Source organism: Callospermophilus lateralis, chromosome 3 (genome assembly GCF_048772815.1).
Source record: "Callospermophilus lateralis isolate mCalLat2 chromosome 3, mCalLat2.hap1, whole genome shotgun sequence".
In the NCBI taxonomy this organism is placed as follows: Eukaryota; Metazoa; Chordata; class Mammalia; order Rodentia; family Sciuridae; genus Callospermophilus; species Callospermophilus lateralis.
The window spans coordinates 177,096,339-177,121,041 of record NC_135307.1 but is presented as its reverse complement, the minus strand read 5'-3'; the positions used below and the strand labels follow the sequence as shown (position 1 = coordinate 177,121,041).

The 24,703-nt window shown below is 39.1% G+C and overlaps 1 protein-coding gene across 3 annotated transcripts in view; it reads right to left on the bottom strand.

Annotated features, from left to right (window-relative positions):
- Phf20 (PHD finger protein 20) overlaps positions 1-24,703 on the bottom strand; it is a 126,156-nt gene that overhangs the window by 72,114 nt on the left and 29,339 nt on the right. For all 3 annotated transcript variants that reach the window (XM_076851779.1, XM_076851780.1, XM_076851781.1), the window contains exon 3: positions 443-614. In XM_076851779.1, coding sequence (XP_076707894.1) covers positions 443-614 — 172 coding nt within the window. The remainder of the gene's footprint in view (positions 1-442; positions 615-24,703) is intronic.

Sequence of the window (24,703 nt, the reverse complement as noted above, 5' to 3'; positions counted from 1 at the left end):
TCTGGAGACTGAGGCAGGAGGATCATAAATTCAAGACCAGCCTCAGTAAATTAGCAAAACCCTAAGCAACTTAGTGAGACCCTATCTCAAAATAAAAACTAAAAAACTAAATAGTAGGGATGTAGCTCAGTGGTAAAGTGCCCCTGGGTTCAATTCCCAGTACCGGAAAAAAAAAAAAGAAGGAAGGAAGGTCCTGTTCATCATCAATGCAGCTCAGCCTAGTTAGTTTATAAGCTGTCAGGTCAATCATATCAAATAGATGAAGAATGAAATACTTCAAGAGCCCCAGGCACCAGAGAAATCTCAGGGATACAACTATAGGGAAAAATAAGGACTGGTTCCCAGCTGCTATTGACTTTCACACTGAACACCAAAGACTGGAACACAAACTACCCAATGGCTGATCTCACTCATTACAGAACTTGCCAAATTTATTACTCACAGAAGATCCATCCTCTTCATGTAAACCCTCTTTCCTCAGCTGTATTTTCTCTAAAGGGCGTAAATAAGGACTGTCCCAGCAGAACCACTCATCATAACGATGGTTCCAACGCTTGAAATGAATGAGTACTTTTCCTTCTTCGTAGTCAATGTCTTCTATATGAGCTGGATACCTGAGTCAGAAAAGAATTAAAATTCCTTTAATATCCACTGAAAATATCCAAAATGTTACCCTTCCAAACCTCTTCCCACAGAATGTTATCAAAGTATTAAAGGCCTACCATTTAGAGATTCTGGGTCAAATAAACTATGGAGATAACATTCTAGTTCAAATTGCAACCTAGATATTACATAGTTTATGAACTATTAAACTAACCTTTCAGAATCTAAGTACTCCCATGTAAAGTGGGTTACCAGTTGAAAGAGACAACATAAACATAAGGGCTGAGCACACAGGCAGCAGGAAGCAAATATTTAACAACTGGATTATATTTAATGTGTGCCAATATATTAGATTAATCATGCAACCTAGACTCTACCTGATATTCTTAACTATAAGCATTCTGTAATCGATGTAAAAGTAGAAAGCTCTCCTAGAATGTGAATCAGAATACTGTATGGTAAGCTGTTTTTAAAAGAAGATAAATATATACACAAGAAACTAATAACAGTGGTTACTTATAGAAAAGAGTGGTCAGTTCAACAGATGAGCTCTTCTTTTTCTGCAGTGCTGGAGATTGAACCCAAGACCATGCACATGCTAGGCAAGCACTCTACCGCTGAGCTAAACCCCCAGCCTTCCATGGGATCTTTCAAACTCTACCCATCCTTCTGGACTGAGAGTTGGGAAACAAACAATGTCATTTTTCAGACTCCCGTATAATTTACATTTAGCAACCAAGGTCTCTATGACCCATGCGTTAGTGGCCAGACCAAGTATACAGTGCAAGGCCTCTCAAACTTGCAAGTATATATAAACCATCAGGGGATATTGTTTAAATGCAAGTTCTGATTCAGTAGGCCAAATTAGGGTTTAAGAGCTTTGACAAGGATTGGGCACATAGCTTCATGGACAAGCATTTGCCTAGCATACATAAGGCCCTGGGTTCAATTGCCAACATCATAAAAAAAAGAAAAGTGTTCAAGAGCTCTGACAAGCTCCCAGTTGATACTGCTTGTGTGAGGCACTGAGTTCAATCCTCGGCACCACATAAAAATAAATAAAATAAAGGTATCATTCTATCTACTAAAAATTTTTTTTAGTAAAAAATAAATAAAAGTTGGGGTTGGTGGCACACACCTATAATCCCAGTGGCTAAGGAGGCCAAGGCAGGAGGATCGCAAATTTGAGGACAGTATCAGCAACTTAGTGAGAACATAAGCAACTTAGTGACAGCCTATTTCAAAATAAAAAATAAAAAGATGGGCTGGGGCTGTAGCTCAGTGGAAGAGTGCTTGCCTAGCATGTGTGAGGCACTGGGTTCCATTCTCAGCACCACATACAAATAAATAAGATAAAGGTCCATAAACAACTTAAAATATATGCATATTTAAAAAGTAAAGAATAAAAAGAACTGGGGATGAGGTTCAATGATAAAGTGCCTCTGGGTTCAATCCCCACTACCAAAAAATAAACAAATAAAAAATAAAAATATCATAAGCAGCAGCTCTCTTAAATAGACTTATATTAATCAAATTACTATTTTGGAGTAAGAAATTTTAGGGTCTACCAATATTTTCTCCCTACAACTTGGATTTGCACATTTCCCTCCTTCTCCTATATCCAGCACCTAGAATAGTACTGTCATAATAAGTAGGTGCTACTTAAATGAATAGTATCTATATATTGTGTCCTCTTCAAACTTCCCACTCGTGTCCTCTAAGGCAGTTTGTTTGGCATTTACCTATTCACAGTACCTTGCATACACTGAATACACAATAAATGTTCAGTAGATGAATTCTGCTCTTCCTATTCTTCCCAAAGGTCATGTGTCCTGTGAATTTTTCAATTCCAAGGTTCTCAGACTCCAACTTCCCATTCCAATGTCAGACCCTCAACAAGTTGAGGCCTCTATCACTTCATGTGCATCCTCCCACAGGAATGACACTGCATGCTTTCAAATAATGGTACTGTACACACATTCTGTATTACTTAAAAAAATTAACAGAGCCAGGCACAGTGGAGCTTGCCTATAATCTTAGCAGCCTGGAAGGCTGAGGCAGGAGGATCATGAGTTCAAAGCCAGCCTCAGCAATTTAGCAAGGCCCTACACAACTCAGTGAGACCCTGTCTCTAAATAAAATATAAAAAAGGGTTGAGGATGTGACCCCTGGGTCCAATCCCCAGTATAAATAAATAAATAAATAACAAAAGGGAGAAAAAGTCCTGAGAGTAGTCTTCTATGCCAACCCAACTGACAGCTGCTATAAATATAAGCTGTCAAACAGCATTAACAGCAAAAAACTGTTTGTATAATCTCCTGAATTGAGCAGTACAATTGTAGGAAACAAGACAGGATTTCCTAAATCTATTCCTCTCAGTAAAATGGGGAAATGGACAAAATATATCAATTATAAACTTCTTGCTCTCTCATTCATTCTGCCTACAGAGACTGATGACCTCTCTAAAATAACAATCTGTCCTAACATATAATGTTTTAATATCACCAACAGGAGGTTTCAAAGACAGGGTCTTTGAACTAATACAGTGAATTAATTGTTACAGAATTAAATTTTATTTAATTTACAGAACCTTTCTTTGTACTGCATTCACATCCTTTCTAGGTTTTGGGGTTGAAATATACCTTTTAAATTAAAACTGGTAATTTTTAAATACCCTTACTAATATTATGCAGCTGTTAAAAAGAATGAAGCAGCTTTACATGATCTTAAAAGATATGTCTAAGAAAAGTGAAGTGGATGGCAGTGGATGGCAGAGATATAAAACAGTAATGCACTACCACTTATTTGGAGGAGGGGAGAGAGCCAATACATTCATACCTGTGTTTAACTGCGTGGGCTATTTCTGGAAGGATGATCAAGCGGGTTGGCCTCTTGGGAGAGGAACTGGATAGTTAAGGAACTGGAGAGGAAGTATGAAACTTATTTTACTCAATGTATATCCTTTTGTTTGTTTTGAATGTTGTACCATGAGCACGTATTAACTATGCAAACTATATAATTAAATATTTACTCTAAATTATCCTTACTTGGCAAAATAGAAAGTGGGAAAACTCAGGATACATTCCAAATTCTTTTGAATTGTATTGGTCAGTGCCTTCTAAAAGTCTGGGAAGTCAGGAGTCATAAAATCAAGTGTGAACTCCTAGACTCCCTACTCTGCTGCACACACACAGATCTGAAGGGGTCTCTGCATCCTTAAAGCCGAAAGCTTTACCCTCACTCAAAAGAACTTCACTGGGCAAAAAATAAAAATAATTTTTTCCTCCACTGGGCAAAGGTATTCCACTATCTGCAGAACTAAAGAAACTACTCCAAGAGGCTTAACAGTAGCCAGGAGACAAAGTTTCCTCAAGAGAAAACTGTCCTATCTATAAGTGTGACAAACAAGCAAGCCACTAATAGGAGAGTAGGGTACAGAACTGCATTTCAAAAAAGGAGAAGGCAGCAAAGACCATCTCAGAGATCACCCCAGTAAGACTTGGTAAATCATAATTGCTATCTGTCTTGGGAACAGCTCAGCTTCATTAGTCAATAGGACTTTATTAAGTGTCTTTGATCTGGCCTGCCAATTCCAAGTCTTGGAAGAAATTACACACACATATATGTTCAGATCTCTGTCCTGGATTGAACCCAGGGATGCTTCACCACTGAGCTACATCTCCAGACCTTTTTGGTTTTTATTTTGAGACAGGATCTCACTAAGTTGCTGAAGGTCTCACTAAATTGCTAAGGCTAGCTTTGAACTTGTGATCCTCCTGTCTCAGCCTCCCAAGCTGCTGGGATTACAGGTGTATGCCACTGTACCCGGCTGATTAAACTTTAAAACCATTAACTTGAACTCACAAAATGGCTTGTAACCAACTGCTTTTATCCATGAAGAGAATAATTTCACCTGGTTCAACCTGGAGACAACTATAAGGATGGCTAAAGAGAATGAGGCAATGTAAAAAAAGAAGAAGTGTTTGGGCTGGGATTGTGGCTCAGCGGTAGAGCACTCACCTCGCACGTATGAGAACCTGGGTTCGATCCTCAGCACCACATAAAAAAAAAAAATACGTGAAATAAAGATATTGTGTCCAACTACAACTAAAAAATAACTATTAAAAAAAAAGAAGAGGTGTAAATGGAATTTGTACAGGTAGAAAAGGGAACAGAATTTCAAGCTTCAATTTGTGGCTAACAGTGACTGATGATATTGATATGTTAGCTTCCAAACCAACACTGCACCTGAAACATTTCTAACCAATGGGAATATCAGTCAGAAGAAGCAGATATTAACACCAAAGTAGCAATAAAAGTTAGCTATGGGGGCTGAAGATGTAGCTCAGTGGTAGAGCATTTGCCTTACATGTGCAAGGTGCTGAGTTAGATGCCAAGCACCACATGCATATGTGCGAGCATGCATACACAAAAGGTAATTATGGGGAGGGGGAAAAGATTACAAATGACCAAGAGGATTTTGCTTATGCTTTGAATTTTTACAAGATTTAGGCACATATTACTTCTGTAAATAAAAATATATACTTTTACAAGTCCTGATGATTCCAGCAATTCAGGAGGCTAAGGCAGGAGGACTTTAAGTTCAAGGCCATTAAAGCTATCATTAGTCTTGGCAACTTAGCAAAAGGAGTTTCAAAATAAAAATAAAAGAGGTGAGGATGCAGTGAGACCCTGTCTCTAAATAAAATACAAGTAGGGCTGGGGATGTGGCTCATTGGTCAAGTGCCCCTGAGTTCAATCCCCAATACCAAATAAAATAAATTTTAAAAAATAAAAAGAGATGAGGATGGTAAAGTGCACCTGGGTTAAATCTCCTATACCACAAAATTAATTATTAATTAATTAAAAAACAACTAAATACTTCTAAATTAAAAGTTCTAAAAATTATTTAATGAACAGATATCAACCAACAGCTTCACAACCAACAGCATGTTTTTATACGCTGTTATACACCCACAAAATGAAACATCATACAGTTGTAAAAATAAATAAATAAATAAAGATTCTAGACATGGTGGCACATGGCCAGTAATCTCAGCAACTTGGGATGTAAGCCAGGAGGATTCCAAGTTCAAGGTCAGCCTCAGCAACTTAGCATAATCCTGTCTCAAAATAAAAATAAAAAGCACTAGGGATGTACCTCAGTGGTAAAGTGCTCCTGGGTTTAATAATAATAATAAATACTGTATGAATTGATTAATTGATATACAAAGAGCTCCAAGACATTGTTTTTAAAAAGCAAGCTACAGAATACTAGCTATCTATATAACACAAAGCTATCATTAGATAAGTAGCTCCTTACCTACATTTTCCATTACTTCTGTGGTTACTAGTTGAAGTTGTTTTGTTAATATTTTTTAGTTGTAGATGGACACAATGCCTTCATTTTATTTATTTATTTTTATGTGGTGCTGAGGCTCGAACCCAGTGCCTCACATGCTAGGCAAGCACTCTACCACCAAGCTACAACCCCAGCCCCTAAATGAAGTTTTTACTTGATAGCTTTGTGTTAAATGTAGATTGACACACTTGTAGGACAGACAGAAACAAATAAAACAGACTACCTATGGCAGCAAAGCAGAAACAGTATGGATAAAGGAACAGAAGCAATTGTTCTCACTGTATATATTGTTACAGTGTTCTTTTTTTTTTTTTTTCTTTTTTTTTAGTTGTAGTTGGACACAATACCTTTATTTTATTTATTTTTATGTGGTACTAAGGATCTAACCCGGCACCTCACATGTGCTAGTCGAGAGCTCTACCGCTGAGCTACAATCCCAGCATCAATAGTGTTCTAATTTTTTTAACTTCTTGCTTTTCCCAGGAAAACTATACATCACATTCCAAGCATGATTATTTTGTCTCACTTTCAATACCGATACCTGTCATTTAATTTTTGTATGTTACCACACAGATTAGTGCTTCTAAAATGATGTTGAAAATCAGCAGGGAGCCAAGCACAGTGGAACACATTTGTAATCCCAGCTACTTGGAAGGACTAGACAATTTAGCCAGACTCTGTCTCCAAACAAAAAATAACAAGGGCTGGAAATGTAGTTCAGTGGTAGAATGTCCCTGGGCTTCATCCAGAGTCAGTCTCACACACACACACACACACACACACGGAGAAGGAACAACAATCAACTTACCTACCTACTCTGAGGTCTTTTCAGAAAGTAGTCTCTTGCCTATGTTTTCCAATACTTCTGTGTTACTATTGGATCAAGTTTTCTACCTCTTTTTGAGTAAATTTTGCCTATGTTAATAAGACAGCATTTGGGGGATTTGGGGTTTTAGGGCTGGAGATTGAACCCAGGGCCTTGCTGAGCTACCCTAAGCCCCCCAAAATAGAGTTTGAAATGGTAATCAGAAATCAGATATAAGGTTCAAAAATCAACCATCTTCCCTCATAAAGATTCCTCACAAGCACTTCAAGCTTAAGTCACAAACAGGATTTTTAAATATCGGTATAAACACGATTGTTAAGAACTTTGTAAGACAGGGACTATGTCCTATGAATTGTATTGTTCAACAAACACTCCTGAATTTGTATTATGAAACAGACAAACTGCTAGTCCTACAGAAATAGATGACCAAGCAACAGGATCTCTAAGGTAGAAAGAGCCCAAAGAAAATTTTGGTGGCCTCATGGGATTCCCTACCTTATCTATCAGCAAAGAGACCCAGTAATACTGTCTGGAGGGAAAGGGTATATCTCTAGATATAAAAAAGTATATCTCTAGAATTACCCAGACTTCCTATACCCATACCAGCACCACATCGAAGAGAGTCACTGTTTTTCCATGGCTGGCCTGCCTGGGCTCAAAAATCTGGGTTCCTGTTGCTCTCCAAAGCACCTGAATGACCCTTTCCCCATCATCACTATCCTCTCTTTAAGCTAATGGCCTCCCAGATGCTAAGCAAGTGCTCTATCTTTGTACTACATCCCCAGCCAAACTCCATATTCTCTCTCTTTCATCTATCTATCTTAATCTATTTATCTATTTTTCCATGTTTGGGATTGAACCCATGGGCAATCTACCACCAAGTTACAATCCTAGCCCTTTTTAAAATTTGAGACAGGGTCTAGCTAAGTTGCCCGGGTTGGCCTTGAACTTGTGATCCTTCTGCCTTGGCTTTTTTTTTTTTTTTTTTTTTTTTTTTTTTTTTGGTGTGTGTGTGTCTATGTGTAATAGGGTTCTAACCCAGGGCCTTGAACATGGAAGGCAAGCACTCTGCCACTGAGCTATATCTGCAGCCTCTCCCCTCCTTCTCTCTTCTTCTTCTTCTTTTTTTTTTTAACCAGAGACTGAACTCCAAGGGGCACTCAACCTCTAAGCCACATCCCCAGCCCTTCTTTTCTATTTTTTTATTTAGAAACAGGGTCTCACTGAGTTGCCTAGCACCTCACTCTTGCTGAGGCTGGCTTTGAACTTGCATTCCTCCTGCCTCAGCCTCCCAAATTGCTAGGATTACAGGCATGTGCCACCACATCCACTTTAAAGTACATTTTTCTATCACTTACATCCCAATCCATTCCTGAGCCAAGCCTACTTCCTCTGTTACTGTCCACAGAAGCAGCAACTACTTCAAACTTTTTCATCAAACTTCCTTTTTTACTAATTACATATTAGAAGGTTGAGAGAGTGCCTTCAGAGAAGACTTAACATTTGTATTGAACCTTCAGAGAAAGGAAAGCATTTGCTAAATCTCTAATTCTCCCCTAGAATGCCCAGTACATATTAGGCATTCAATAAATGTTCAATGGATGCATTCTTTTTTTAAAAAAATTTTTAAGGTACCCAGGATTGAACCAAGGGCCTTAAGTATGCTCACAAGTGACCTAATACTAAGCTATGCCACTGACCCTGAATGTACCTTTTTTAAAAATCACATTATTGGGCTGGGGCTGTGGCTATAAGGTCCTTGCTTTGCATCTGAATGGCCATCTTAAGTGACAGTCACCATTTTAAAGAAAAAGTTTCCTTTTCCGGCTCAAGGGCATTTCTGAGAAAGGCTCACCACTCCTTCATACCAACCCAACATTGAACTGCCTGCATTAGGACCCACCCGCTCTGATTCCTGCACCTCCCCCATAAAAGTCCCAGAACTCAAAGCCTGTTTTGCCTCTCTCTCTCTCCTATTGATTGTGTATCTCTGCCTGTCTCGTCTTTCATTTTAGCTTATCAGTTTCTCATTCTGTGCTTTCCCTTCAGTGGCTCAGTGGTAGAGTGCTTGCCTCAAATGTATTAGGTGCTGGGTTTGATTCTCAGCACCGCCTATAAATGATAAAAAATAATAAATGTCCATCAACAACTAAAAAAAAATATTTTTTTTAAATCACATTACCCATTCCAGGAGCCATAAAATAAACATACACACACTCACACATTCCAAAAAGAAAAAAAAAAAAAAGAATAATCAAAATAAACCAATGATATCTCAGCTACTTAGGAGGCTGAGGTAGGACTGCAAATCTGCAAATGCAAGGTCAACCTGGACAATTTAGCAAAACTACCTTAAAATAAAAAGTAGCAAAGAGTTGGGGATGCAGCTCAGTGGTAAAGCACTCTGGGTTCAATCTTTAGTACCAAAATAAAAAAAGTATTCACATTTGAGATGTTAAGAAGATAAACCAATCCCATTAGAGATGTCAACTTTAAGATAAATGCACATGATGATCACCATGACAAAAGTGCTTTATTCCAAAGGTCAAAAAGTATGAAAAGTGATTGATTAGTAGTAGGGTAGAGAATTTGTCTAGCTTATGAGGCCCTGGGCTTCATCCCCAGAATCACCACCAAGAAATTCAACTTCGAAAGGACAGATAAAAAATAAATAACAACAGCTTCTACCTCAAGGCCAGTCCTAAGGAAGGGGGCGTGACCCTTGTCCCGGGAAAAACCCACAGAGCACTCCTAAGCACATACCCACTCTGCTGAGTTGTTTGTAAATAACAGGAGAGGTCTGCAGCAGCAGGTGTCCCTGACTCAGTTAGGCTAGGTGAGGACCCATAGCAACCACCCTAGCAACCTCCAATCAGCATGAAACAGGGAAAATACCTGGGATGCCAGATGACCCCCAAGTAGTTTATGGTGGTTGATAACATGTTGGGAAACCATGGAGTTTAGCATGTACACCCCTCGTGGCCTAAACCAATCAATTCAAACGAATCCCCCTCTTGTACTAACCAATCACCCCTACCCAACTTATTCCCGCCATTGAATGTGCTAATCAATGTTAAGAGTTGTTGTTTGATTTTCCCATGGTATGGAATGATTTGCTGTGTGATGTTGTGACGCATAGAGTATCCCCCCAAAACCTATAAAATCTAACTGAACAAAGGACAGAGACTTACTCCCTGGGACTACTGCGTCGGGAACGGTTTTGAGTCCAGGCTCGAGCTTGCAATAAAGACTCTTGTGTGCTTGCATCGCATTCGGCTCCTGGAGGTCTACTGGGGTCCCACAAATCTGGCATAATACTATGAATATTTTAAGCAAGTGGTAAAACTGGTCACTAAGCCAACGAAAAAGCTATAGAAAACTAGTACAACTGATGTCAAACAGAGCAGGACAGAAGCTGGGCATAGTGGTGCATGCCTGTAATCCCAGCAATTCAAGATGAGGCAGAAGGATCATGGTAAGCTTCAGCAACTTAGTAACACCCTGTCTCAAAATAAAAAACTGGGCATGTGGTTTAGTGGGAGAGTGTCCCTGGTTTAATTCCCAGTACCAAAAACACACATACAAAACAGAACAAGGAGAATGACCAAAAATTAGAAGAAGAGAAGGTCACCAAACCAAATTCCTCAGAAACTTTCTGAGTACCTACCCGAAGCCAGGAAGTATGCTAGGTTTTGGAAATGCAGAACCAAATCTATTAAGACATGTGAACATGGTAGCTAGTAAGACAGCCCCTATGATACAAGACATACCAGCCTTCAAGTCCTATTAAACCACACATATTCCCATACCCAGTTTGCTCCTTTTACATGAAACAAATACCCTGCCTGCAAATTGCATGTAATATCCTTATCCTCCGCAGCCTCAGAACCCTGACCACACTACCTCAGTAGTCTATCTCCTGTGTCAGTTTCCTACTTGGCTTCCTTCATAGCATTGACCCCAATCTTTGATCATTTCATTTGTTTCTCTATTTACTTGTTTAATCACATGCTTCCCCAGGGGACAAGGCATCTGTTGCTTAAATACTACAGTATTGAAAGGGAGAATAAGATAAAATAATTATAATAAAGTGTGCCAGATTCAACAAGAGAGGACTCCTTTGGGTAACAAGGACAGATAGAAGGTAAGGGAGAGAAGGAGAGGAAGACGGATGAGGAAGAGGAGGGGTCAAGACAACTCTAGGGAAGAGGAGACACTTGATGTCAGTTTTGAAAGATGACTAGGCATTTTCCAGGTGATCAAGAAGGGAGTGAGGCTAGAATATTTCTGGGAAAGGATGTGGTATATGAGTAAGTCAGCACTATACAGAGGAAGAAAAATACAAAAGAGGACAAGGATATGCAGGTATGGAAGGAGAGGAAGGAAACAGCAACTAATTGTAAGAGACTGGGAGCTGGGCTCTAAAAGAATGTTTCCCCAAAGCAGTCCATGGACCACTGGGTATTGACAAGCACAGAACTGGTGATCAGCAAGGTCTCCATAGGGAATTTTTACTATGCTTTTTTTTTTTTTTTTTAAAGAGAGAGAGGGAGAGAGAGAGAATTTTTTTTAATATTTATTTTTTAGTTTGTGGTGCTGAGGATCGAACCCAGCGCTGCGCGCATGCTAGGCAAGCACACTATAGCTTGAGCCACTTCCCCAACCCTTTACTGTGCTTTTACATAATCTGGATCTCTTTATCACAGCTGTCCCATTGAGGTATCACAAATAGTTAAAAAGTAATGACAAAGGTCCAGGGCTAGAGACACAGGCCAGTGGTACACCACTTGCCTAGCATGCTGGAGGGTGTGGATTTGAGCCCTAGAACTGGGGGGAAACGGGTTGAGATATAAGATTAACACCATATATTAGAAAACTACTAAATAATTTTAGTTTGTATGTACTCACAGGAAAACTGGCATTAGACAATCACTCTCAAACAGTAATTGCAATGACTTTAAAAGATATCTGCAAGTTTAATACTCATCCCTTAAAAAGGTAGAATCTAATTATGGTTCCCTTGCATGTGGTCTCATTTCTAACAAACAGAATATGGTGGAAGTGATGGTGCAACACTTCCAAAGCTGGAAGTGCAATTCCACTTCTGGGTAAATATACAAAAGAACTGAAAGCAGAGACTCTAAGAGATATTTCTATAACCATGTTCATAGCAGCATTATTCACAATAATCAAAAGGTGAAAGCAAGTCAAATGTCCAACAGACAAATGGATTAAAAAAAAAAAAAAAGGCACATTCTATATAATGAAATTATCCAGCCATAAAATAGAATAAAATTCAAATATATACTATATCATGGATGAACCTTAAGGACATTATGCTAAGTAAAATAAGCCACTCATAACAAGACAAATACTGTTTTTGTTTTGTTTTGGTTTGGTTTTTTTAAGAGAGAGAGAGAGAGGGAGAATTTTTAGTATTTATTCTTTAGTTTTTGGCGGACACAACATCTTTGTTTGTATGTGGTGCTGAGGATTGAACCGGGGCCGCTCGCACGCCAGGCAAGCGCGCTACCACTTGACCCACATCCCCAGCCCCAAGACAAATACTGTTATGATTCCACTTATATTAGGTAGCTGGAATACCTAGCCATAGAGGTTACCAGAGGATGAGGGACTGAAAAAGGGTTTTTTGTTTCTTTGTTTTTATTTTGAGATGGGTTTTTGCTGTTACCCAGGCTGACTTCAAATTCCTGGGTTCAAGTGATCCTTTCACATAAGCCTCCCAAGGGGCTGGGACTGCAGGAGTACACCTCCACACCCAGCAGGATTGTTGATGAATGTGTACAGAGTGTCAGTTTGGGAAGAATAAAAGGCTGCAGAGATCATGGTGATGATGATTGAACCACAATGTGAATGATGTACTTAATACCTCAGAAATAAACCATTAAAAATCCACTGTGCTTGACCACTCAACCACTGTGCCATATCCCCAGCCCTTTACCATATTTTATTTAGAGACAGGTTCTTATTGAGTTACTTAGCACCTTGCTTTGGCTGAGGCTGGCTTTGAACAATTGCTCCTCCAGCCTCACTCTCCTGAGCCTCTAGGCATGCACCACCACGCCCGGCTGTTATGTATTTTTTTTTTTTTTTTAAGAGAGAGAGAGAGAGAGAGAGAGAGAAAGAGAATTTTTTGATATTTATTTTTTTTTAGTTTTCGGTGGACACAACATCTTTGTTTGTATGTGGTGCTGAGGATCGAACCCGGGCCGCACGCGTGCCAGGCGAGCGCGCTACCACTTGAGCCACATCCCCAGCCCCTGTTATGTATTATTTTAATACACACACATGCACAAATGCACTCTCTTGAATTCCCACCCTAGGGGAAACCATATGCTACGTCTTGAGAACATTCTAGATACCTTGGCAAGGTCCTCCTGGCAGGGAACTCTGACATCTTCCCAGAAACCAATACCAACTTGTCAGTCCTATGAGTGAGCCACGGTTGACTGCAAACTTGTGAGAACCTGAGCCAGAATCCCAAGTTAGGCAGCTCCTGAATGCGTGATGCTTACAGACACTTAAGAGGATAATGAAGGTTTATTGATTTAAGTCACTAAATTCTGAGAAAAGTTGTTACATAGCAACAAGTAACTATCAAAGAAGCATTTTACAAGACATTTTGCTACGGTTTCTAAAAGTTGCATCTAAACAAAAGTTTTTGGTTGGGGCACCACTCCTGTTTTCAAATTTGAGAAACAAATTAGTTATTAAAGGCTTGTGCTCACCAAGGAAAAGGAAAGTAATGTGGGAATGTAAAGCTCCCACCAATTGAGAATCAAGGACTACTTGCATGTCCAAAAATGCAGAAAGCCAGGTCGAATTCAAGGATACAATGTTGACTTGTATACACTGCAGGTCCTTGAGCCCCAGGAAGCCTCAAGTGATCCTCAATAAAATCAAGCTGTACCATACCTGGGAGCAGTGGTGCAGGCCTATAATCCTAGTGACTCAAGAAGCTGAGGCAGGAGGATCACAGGTTTGACTCCAGTCTAGGCAATTTAGCAAGACCTTGTCTCAAAATAAAATTAAAAAGGGCTGGGGAGGGCTGGGGATGTGGCTCAAGCAGTAGCACGCTCGCTGCCGCGCAGCGCTGAATTCAATCCTCAACACCACATACAAATAAAGATGTTGTGTTTGCCGAAAACTAAAAAATAAATATTAAAAAATTCTCTCTCTGGGGTTGGGATTGTGGCTCAGCAGTAGAGCACTCGCCTTGCACGGGCGGGATCCGGGTTCGATCCTCAGCACCACATAAAAGTAAAAAATAAAGATGTTGTGTCCATTGAAAACTATAACATAAATATTAAAAAATTCTCTCTTTCTTTAAAAAAAAAATTCTCTCTCTCTCTAGCACCCCCTGGGTTCAATCCCAGTTATCCCCAAAGAAAAGAAAGAAATGCTATGGGAGTGGGTAGGAACCAGAAAGAAAATAATTTCTTTTTGAAATTTCTACTCCAATTAGTCAGTATTCATCCATATATTAATAATTAATGTGTGTAGCTTTCTCCAGGGTTGTAAACTACATTTTCATAAAGTATTTCTTTTGGGCTGGGGTGTAGCTCAGGGGTAGAGCACTCGCCTAGCATGCTTAAAACACTGGGTTCGATCCTCAGCACCACATAAAAAATAAAATAAAATAATAATAATAATAATAAACAAATGAAATAAAGGCATTCTGTCCATTTATAACTACAAAAAAATTTTTTTAAGTATTTCTTTTGATCCTTGCTACCATCCTACGAGATTTATGAGGGATTATTATCACTGTCCCCAATTTACATTTGTAAAAATGAAGAATGAAGACTCAAACAGAGCAACTAGGGCTGGGGTTGTGGCTCAGCATTACAGTGCTCACCTAGCACATGTGAGGCACTGGGTTTGATCCTCAGCACCACATAAAAATAAATTAAATAAATAAAGGTATTCTATCCATCTATAACTAAAAAAAAATATTTAAAGAGAGCGCACCCACAACTAGCCAGATTACAGGGCTCTACCTGTAATCTCAGAGACTTGGGAGGCAAACCTTAGCAACTTAAACCCTATCTAAAAAAATAAAAGGGGGTGGGAAAGTGGGAAGGTGGTAAAGTGTCCCTGAGTTCAATCTCCAGTACCAGAAAGAAAAAAGAGAGAGAGAGACAGAGAGAGAGAGAGAAAGAGAGAGAGAGAATGGGGGGGGGGAAGTGTCCAAGAAGAAGAATAACCAAAATCACTATCCAAATCTACCTTTACTTTATACCGGGAAAAGCTTTCTGCTCTTAATTTGACTTCACATTTAAATATTCTTACAGTGACACACATCACAGAGGTGTGTTATATCCTGCTACTTAATAGTCTACCTGATGTCTAGCCCACAATTTGCCTAACTATTCACCCAGAGGTTGGAGACTCGAGCTCTTACATCCCAGAGGTTGGAGACTCAGGCTCCTACACATTCTATTTTATATAAATAGACTTTCTACAAACATACAGCATTTATTTTGCTTCAATAATCAGACTGTGCCTCTATTCCAGGCTTGGAACACACATCAGAAGCCAATAATTTCTATGCACAAAAGTAACATTCTAAGCTATCACCAGCCTTTGGTGGAGAGAGGATAGTGATAGAAGATATATTTAGTGAAAAACAAAGAGTTGACTATTAAGCTGCAGGAAAACTGCTGTTTTCAATGCTTTAACTCTTTCTTTACCCCCTCACCACTTCCATTAATCAAGACCTCACGCTTCTAACTCACGAATGGTCTTGAATTCATCTTTCCTCCCAGTTTCTTTTCACCAGCAACAGTCAGTGAGTACAGACGACCCCTAAGCCCCTCTATTAGTTCCAGACAAAGAGACTGATATAGAACCACTCAGTAAATACTCAGTGACTAAAAGAATGCTACCACTTTCCTATTCCGATCAGGGAATCTATCTCCTGACTTAAATCCCTCCTTCCAACTTCCCAGCTCTGTTCTGCCTGTACATCCTTTGAACACACCATGTTCTTTCAAATCCTGAATACTTTTGCTGACATTACTCCTTCTGCCGCCTCCAGCTCTCATCCTCACCCAGAAATTTCCTCATTCCCTATTCTCACTTTCTTGAATATATTGGCTCCTCTCCCCCTCCATAATGACTACCTTTAACTTCTGGTTATATCAGACTCTCCACATTCCCAGCTCTTGTACCCAGGAATGTGGCCAGCGGGGGGAAAAAAAAAAATCAACATGCTGTAGGGGATCACGTTATTTCTTTTATATATATGTGTGTGTGTGTGTGTGTGTGTGTGTGTGTGTGTGTGTGTATTTTAGTTGTAGTTGGGTACAAACCCTTATTTTGTTTATTTTTATGTGGTGCTGAGGATGGAACCCAGGGCCTCGCACTAGGCAAGGGCTCTATGGCTGAGCCACAACCCCAGCCCTGTGGGGGATAACTTTAAATGCAAACATTGCTTCCCTCTATAGACGAGGGTGCTGGCAAAAGTGGGTAAAAAATAAAAGGCCTTTTGAGGTGTCCAAAATTAACTATATCTTCATTTGGGTGATGGTTACAGAGGGGTATACATGTGTAAAAGTTTATCCATAAAGCTTTACTCTTTAAGATTTGTATATTTTATGGTAAATTATATATCAATAAAGCATTTTTTGTTTTGTTTTGTTTATCGGTACTAGAGGTTGAATCCAGGGATAATTTATTATTTTGAGACAGAGTCTCATTAAGTCTCTCAGGTTGACTTCGGATCTTCCTGCTTCCTCAGGCGTCAAAAATCAATGGGGGGCTGGGGATGTGGCTCAAGCGGTGGCGCGCTCGCCTGACATGCGTGCGGCCCGGGTTGGATCCTCAGCACCACATACAAAGATGTTGTGCCCGCCAAATACTAAAAAAAATAAATATTAAAAAAAAAAAATCAATGGGATTGTAGGTGTATGACACCACACTAGACTCAATAAAGTCTTTTAAAATAAAATCCAAATGTAATACATGCCTATAATACAGCAATCTGAGAGGCTAAGGCAGGAGGATCAGAAGTTTGAGGCCAGCCTGGCCAACCTAGCAAGACACTGTCTCAAAAAGGAAAGCAAGGCCAGGGCCAGTGGTGAACATCTGCAATCCCAATTACTAGAGAGGCTGAGGTAGGAGGATCATAAATATGAGGCCAGCCTGGGCAACTTAACCAAACCCTGTTTCAAAATAAAAGGGATAGGAGCCAAGTGCAGTGGCACACATCTGAAATCCCGGTGACTAGGGAAGCTAAGGCAAAAAGATTACAAATTTCAGGCCAGCCTCAGCAATGTAGGAAGACCCTGTCTCAAAATAAAAAATAAAAAGGACTGTAAATATAATATAGTTCAAAAGTATAGCAACCTTGGGTTCAATCTCCAGTACCAAAATAAATTAAATAATTAAATTTAAAAGAACTGAGACAAGCCAGACATGGTGGTGCAGGCCTGTAATACCTGCTATTAAGGAGGTTGAGGCAAGAGGATCAGTTTGAAGTCAGTTTTGGAAATTTCATAAGATTCTGTCTCAAAATAAAGAGCTGGAGATATAGCACAGTGGTAGAGTGCCCTTGGGTTCAATCCCTAGTATCAACAACAACAAAAAGTCATAGAAGCCAACTGAAAGATCTTCCAAAGGAACAATATGAGCAACAAAATAAAGTAATACTAGAATATAAACCAAAGCATAAAACAAATATCTGAGTACATATTAATATAAATAAATTAATGGGGAAAATTTTTAAATTAAAAACAACCAGAAGAAAAATTTTAAAAACAAAAATACATACATATACATACATATATACATATGGAAGTGGAGGAGAAAATCTCCTGTTCAAATAATATATATAAATATCCTCCCTGAAGATGGATCAAAACATTCCACTTTATAATAGTGTGGGCCACATATGGTGATTTCCAAAATGTGTGGGAAGCAGGACAAGAAGTAACTTTACAGAGAAGAAACTGATAAACACTCCTCAGCCAGATGACCAACATGAATATCACATGATAAATCACATATATAATAAGTACTTTGGATAAGATGTGATTACATTGGCACTTTATATCTGTGGTCTTCCTCAAACCCCCAATCTAATCTCATCTAGCAACAAATGAGTAACTTGGCTACAAAAATCATATTTGTGAAACATTCTGAAATTCCCACACATGAAATTAACTGTTCTCCCCCAAGGGTTTTTATGCTTACTTCGTACAGAGTAAAAACCCCCTCATGATATAATTAATTTCAGGAACTTTATTTTCTATTCTAGATGCAAGACTCAGCATGGTATCAAGGCCAGACACTGAACAGGATTTGATGGCACACGCCTGTAATCTCAGGTATTTGGGAAGTTGAGACAGGAGGACGGTAAATTGGAGGCCAGCCTGGGCAATTTAGGGAGACCCTGTCTCAAAATAAAATAAAGGGCTGATGGTATAGCTCAGCAGCTGAGCTTAGCATGTGCAAGGGCCAGGGTTCAATTGCCAGAACCAAAATAAACAGAACAGAGAGAAAAGATAAAAGAAAAAAACAAAAAAACAAAACCTAGCATGCTTAGAAACCAGACCACCTGTATTTAAATTCCAAATTTAGCCAGGCATAGTGGCACATGCCTGTAATTCCAGCAGCTTGGGAGACTGGGACAAGAGGAAAGAGGATCAAAAGTTCACTGGCCAGGGGCCAGGGGCTATAGCTCCATGACAGAACGCTTGCTTGCTAGCACCACATAAAAATAAACAAATAAAATAAAGGCATGCTGTCCATCTACAAAAAAAAAAAAAAGAAAGTTCATGGCCAGCGTTGGCAACTTAGCAAGACCCTGTCTCCAAAAAAAAAAAAAAAAAGGACTGGGGATGTAACTCAAAGTAAAGAGCACCTGGGTTCAATATCAAGTATCAAAAAAAATATATTAATTAATTAAATCCCAAATTCACCACTTACTAGGCTGTGTAACTTTAGGAAACTTACTTCATTACTGTTTTCTCATATATAAAATGGGAATAATAGAACTAATAATAATAATAGAACAATAATAGAATAATAGAATAGAACTAATAATAATAATAGAATAATAATAGAATAATAGAATAATAATAATAGAATAATAGAACTACCCAATTTATAGTGTTGTGAGGTGCTCCAAGAAAAGCCTGGCCTGGTACAAAGTAAATCACTCAATAAAGGTGAATCATCTGCAAAGACAGAAGCAATGAAAACATACAATTAAGAACCCTAGGCCAGGGCTGGGGATATAGCTCAGTTGGTAGAGTGCTTACCTCACATGCATAAAGCCCTGGGATCAATCCCCAGTACAAAAAAAAAAAAAACCTTGGCCAGGGCTGGGGTTGTTTGTGGCCCAGTAGTATAGTGCTTGCTGAGCATGCCTGAGGCACTAGGTTCAATCGCCAACACCACATTTAAAAATAAATAAATAAATAATCTAAATAAACAAAATATTATGTCCATCTATAACTTTAAAAAAAAAAGAACCCTTGGCCATAAATGCTACAGCCAAAACCAAATACCCTAATCATCTCCAAACTTTCTGAAGGACTTTTGTAATTTTTCTTCATTCCATGGTACTCAATGGAATGCCTGACTCACAGCAGACATTCCAATTCTTGTTAGTGGAAAACTCAGAAAAGAAAGACTACTTAAAAAAAAAAAAAGTATGAGTTTGTCGTGATGAACCCAGATACTATGCATAACTATAAAAGCCATATAAAAAGAAAGAAAAGAAGGAAGTGAGGAAGACTACTATCAAGGCTGACACTAAAGACTACTAAGGAAGTCAAGACAGGAGGATTGGAATTTTGAGAACAGCCTGCACAACTCAGTGAAAATCAGTCTCAAAATGAAAAGGGTAGGCGGGGCACAGTGGCATGAGCCTGTAATCCCATAAAATCCCATAGGCTAAAGCAGGAGGATCCTGAGTTCAAAGTCAGTCTCAGCAATTTAGCAAGGCCCTAAGCAACTCAAAGAGTTTTAAAGAAAATATCTTTTAAAATGGCTGGGGCGGGCTGGGGATGTGGCTCAAGTGGTAGCACACTCGCCTGGCATGTGTGCGGCCCAGGTTCAATCCTCAGCACCACATACAAACAAAGATGTTGTGTCCGCCAAAAACTAAAAAAAAATATTAAAAATTCTCTCTCTCTCTCTCTCTCTCTCTCTCTCTCTCTCTCTCTCTCTCTCTTTAAAAATTTTTTTTAAAAAATGGCTGGGGATGAGGCTAGGGTTGTGGCTCAGTGGTAGAGCACTTGCCCTGCATATCTGAGGCACTGGGCTCAATTCTCAGCACCGCATATAAATAAATGAATAAAATAAAGGTCTGTCAACAACTAAAAAATAAAATATAAAAAAATGGCTGGGGATGTGGCTCAGTGGTCAAGCAACCCTGGGTTCAATCCCTGGTACCAAAAAAAGAAAGGATCAGGGAATCTAAGTGGTAGAGCACCCTGGATTCAACAGGAAACAAAAGAGGGAGGAAGGAAAAAAGAAACAAAGCAAAAAAGAGAGCTAAAAAAGTTTTCTTTTAGGCCAGGCGCAGTAGCTGGGGAGGCTGAGACAGGAGGATCACGAGTTCAAAGCCAGACTCAGCATCAGTGAGGCACTAAGTAACTCAGTGAGACTCTGTCTCTAATAATATACAAAAATTGGGCTGGGGATGTGACTCAGTGGTTGAGTGCCCCTGAGTTTAATCCCTGGTACCCAAAAAATAAATAAATAAATAAAGATCCAAAACTCAGATTTTTAAGCCCTTTGTACATGAAATGGATGGAAACTATGATCAACATAAATGGAAATGTACCAAAGGACCAGGAAAGCATTAGACAGAAGGAGTTTTTCACTGTATTCATAGTAAGCACATGCAAGGCCAGCCTACAGCTTAGGACAGATGGTGTGCTCCTGACAGATGACAAAAAGAAGGCGGAAGGCACAGGCGAGGCAAGCAGTTTATATTCTATCCATGAAGAATCTTTACTGGGAAACTGCAGCCTGTCATGTGTTAGCAGTTCATACATACAACTCTGGACATGAGCAGGGCAGGCAGGATTACCCACACTACTCAGAAGGGAATGGACATGAAAGCTTACCCACAAGAGGAAGCTCCAAATTTAGAACATGGATCCTTATCCATATTCCACAGCCCGCTTGATGAGATGACATGAGAAAAACTGTCTGGTGAACTAACAACCTCCATAGAAAATATAAATCTGTTTGGCTTGTTTGCAGTGCTAGAAATGAACCCAACTCATGCCCACTCCACACCCTAAATATTTTATTTTTAATTTTTATTTTTTGGTACTTGGGATTGAACCTAGGTTGCTTTACCACTGAACCATGTCCATAGTCCTTTTTATTTTTTATTTTGAAACAGGGTTTTGCTAAGTTGTTGAGGGTCTGACTAAATTACTAAGGCTGGATTCAAACTTAGAATCCTCCTGCCTTAGTCTCCTAAATCTCTGGGATTACAGGTGTGTACAGGTGTGTGCCACTATGCTTGACATCCTTTTCTTTTCTTTTTTTGTGTATGTATATGTGTATGTGTGTGCTGAGAACTGAACCCAGTGTCTGAAGCATCTATATGCTCTAGCACTGAGTAACAACCCTCACCTCAAATGAGTATTTCTGTCAGAGATTAAATGAGACAGCCAATGTAAAGCAATTAACATCATATCTGACACAGCGAATCTTGAGATGTGTTAGCTGTCATTGCCATTATTATTTTAACAGAAATATAGTATGTGCAGCATATAAAGGTGAGAGGAAAAACTAGGCTTCTGTATAAGCAATGCAAACAAAATAAATCAAAGATATAGTTCTATTATAAATATGAAGTATAAATCCAGAGACCCACACACCCACTCTAAGCAACATTTGCTTTCCATGAATCCCACACCCTAGTAGTGGGAATTGAATCCAGGAGCACTCCACCACTAAGCTATATTCCCAGCCCTTTTTAAAATTTTATAATAATTTTTACATTGAGTTAGAGTCTTGCTAAATTGTTGGAGCTGGCCCTCAACTTGAAACCCTCTTACCTCAGCCACCCCAGGCACTGGGATTATAGGCAAGTCCCTGGGATTACAGTCTTGTACCACTGCCCTATCACTTTCCATGTATTTCTGTCACATGGGTTTTGAAAAATATAACCATTTTTATGTTTGGATTCTCGGTTTTGTTTTTGTTTTTGTTTTTCAACTAGCAAAAAATCTAAAAAATAGGGAACAGCAGAAAAAATACCATCAGGACAAGAAATGGGAGGCATGTCTGGTGATATGACATTGGAGTCAGATGAACAGGGGTTCAAATCCTAGCTCTACCACCCACCAGCTCTATAATTTGCAATGAGGGACTTTTACCTCTGTGAACCTCAGTTTCTTCCCTCATTTATAATTGGAAACAATAAACAACCATATAGCTTGTTGAGAAGATTTAATAGATAAAGCTATACATGGAGAGTCAGACATAGAACCATCAATAAATAGTAGGTCCTTTATATAATAGCTATATAATTCTGCAATAGTAAAAACATTTACTATTTGGGATATAGCTCTGTAGATCAGTGTAGATCAGTGCAAGGTCCTGGGTTCAATCCCCAGCACTGAAAGAAAGAAAAAAAAAAAAAAATCTCTGGGTTGGGGGTAAAACTTAGTGCAAGAGTTCATGCCTAACATGTGCAAGGCTATGGATTCTGAGACCCAGTGAACAAAACAGATAGCACACCTGTGTCTGACTCAAAAATACACCTATCACATTCTCATCTATACGTTAGTAACCAGACCCAGTCACAAATCCATCAGAATCTAGTGCCATTACCACACTTTCCCAGGGTCAGGACCCAGCTAATGACTGAAAGAACAGGCATCTCTCTTCTTGGAAGATGGGACTCTTCTGACAGAAACTTTGGCTTGAGAATTCCACATATGCTCTGCCAAAACTTTCTCACGTTAAACAGAAATTACAGGGAACCACTGTTTTGAATTAATTCTTGCATTAGGCCCCAACAGGCCAGGCTAAAAATTGAAATAGAATCACAACTTCACTTTGCCAAGTTGAAAATAAGAAATCAAGATTGGATTTCTTATCAAATTTATCAAATAGTTCAATTTCAACAGACATGAAAATGAAATTCTTTATGCCATAATCTTCAGACAGAACAGGTAATCTGAAGTAACGATATTAGGCAATCAGTTATTGTTCTATTATTCTGTCTACCTGCACTGCCTTAAAAGGAAATCAGCTGAAATGACCAATCTGCTTTTTGCTTTTGCTTTCTTCAAAACTTCTCTGCCTACAAAAGTAACTCTTTTAACCTGTCCTTCAGAACACTTTGACTATTTTATGGAATGAAGTATTGCTGGTTCTAATTTTTTTGTTTGTTTGTTTTGTTTTGTTTTTTATGGGGCTGGGAACTGAATCCAGGAACTGAATAGGAGCCAAGCACTCTACCAACTGAGCTATATCCCAGTCCTTTCTTTGTTTTTGTTTTGTTTTGGTTTGGTTTTTTAGGCTTTTAATGTTGTTGTTTTTAGATAGGGTGTCCCTAAGTCACCCAGGCCAGTCTCTAAATGGTGGGCTCAAGTAATCCTCAATGTTTGTAGGTTGAGGGACTACATGTTTGTAGGTTGAGGCAGAAGGATTGCATATTTGTTCAAGGCCAACTGGGCAACTTAGACCTTGTCTCAAAATAAAAAAGCCTAGAGATGTAGCTCATTGCTTGCCTTGTGTTGTACGAAGTCCCTAGTTCAACCCAAAGAAAAAAAAAATTTAAAGGATGAAAAATATTTAAATTAAACTGTTATAATTTTGTCCTTTCACATATATTACTGAACTGTAGTCTAAGACTTTTCCTATCTTCCTACTCTATATATCCTCCATGGGGTAGGATTTGGAAGGCAGTCTGAAATCTTTCATATCCTCTTCTAACCCTCTTCCCATTTCCCCCAATCAATTTTCCCCAATTATTACTCTATTGCTTTAATTTTTTTTAATTTTGTGGTACCAGGATTGAACCCAGGTGTACTGCTGCTGAGCTATGTCCCCAGTCCTTTCTTCATTTATTTTAAGACAGGGGGCTGGGGATGTGGCTCAAACGGTAGTGCGCTCGCCTGGCATGCGTGCGGCCCGGGTTCAAGCCTCAGCACCACATACAAATAAAGATGTTGTGTCCACCGATAACTAAAGAATAAATATTTTTTAAAAATTCTCTAGGGCTGGGGGTGTAGCTCAAGCGGTAGCGGGCTCGCCTGGCATGCGTGAGGCCCGGGTTCGATCCTCAGCATCACATACAAACAAAGATGTTGTGCCTGCCGAAAAACTAAAAAAATAAATATTAAAAAAAAAATTCTCTCTCTCTCTCTCTCTCTCTCTTAAAAAAAAATTCTCTCTCTCTCTCTGTCTCTCTAAAAAAAAATTTAAAAAAAAATATTTTAAGAAAGGATCTTGGGCTGTGGTCATGGTTCAGTGGCAGAGCTCTCACTTGGCCCGTGTGAGGCACTGGTTTCAATCCTCAGCACCATATACCAATAAAAAAATAAAATTTTTTTAAATTAAAAAACAAAACAAAACAAAACACTGCTTAAGCAGACCTCAAACTTGTGATCCTCCTACTTTACTGTCCAGAGTTGCTGGGAACACATAGGGTTATTTGTTTTACTTCTTAGAAAACAATCTAACACACTATCCCTCACTGACCTTGCACTCTAGTGGAGAAACATTGATGAATAAACAAAATAATCAAATCAAATATTACAGGTTGGCAAAGGTATACATGAGAGAATTATTTAGGGGGTTAAAATTGTTTTGTATTCTATTAGTGGAATTGCAGACAAGAAACTATACATAGGCTGGGTACAGTGGTGCATGCCTGTCACACCAGCAACACTGGAGGGCTGAGG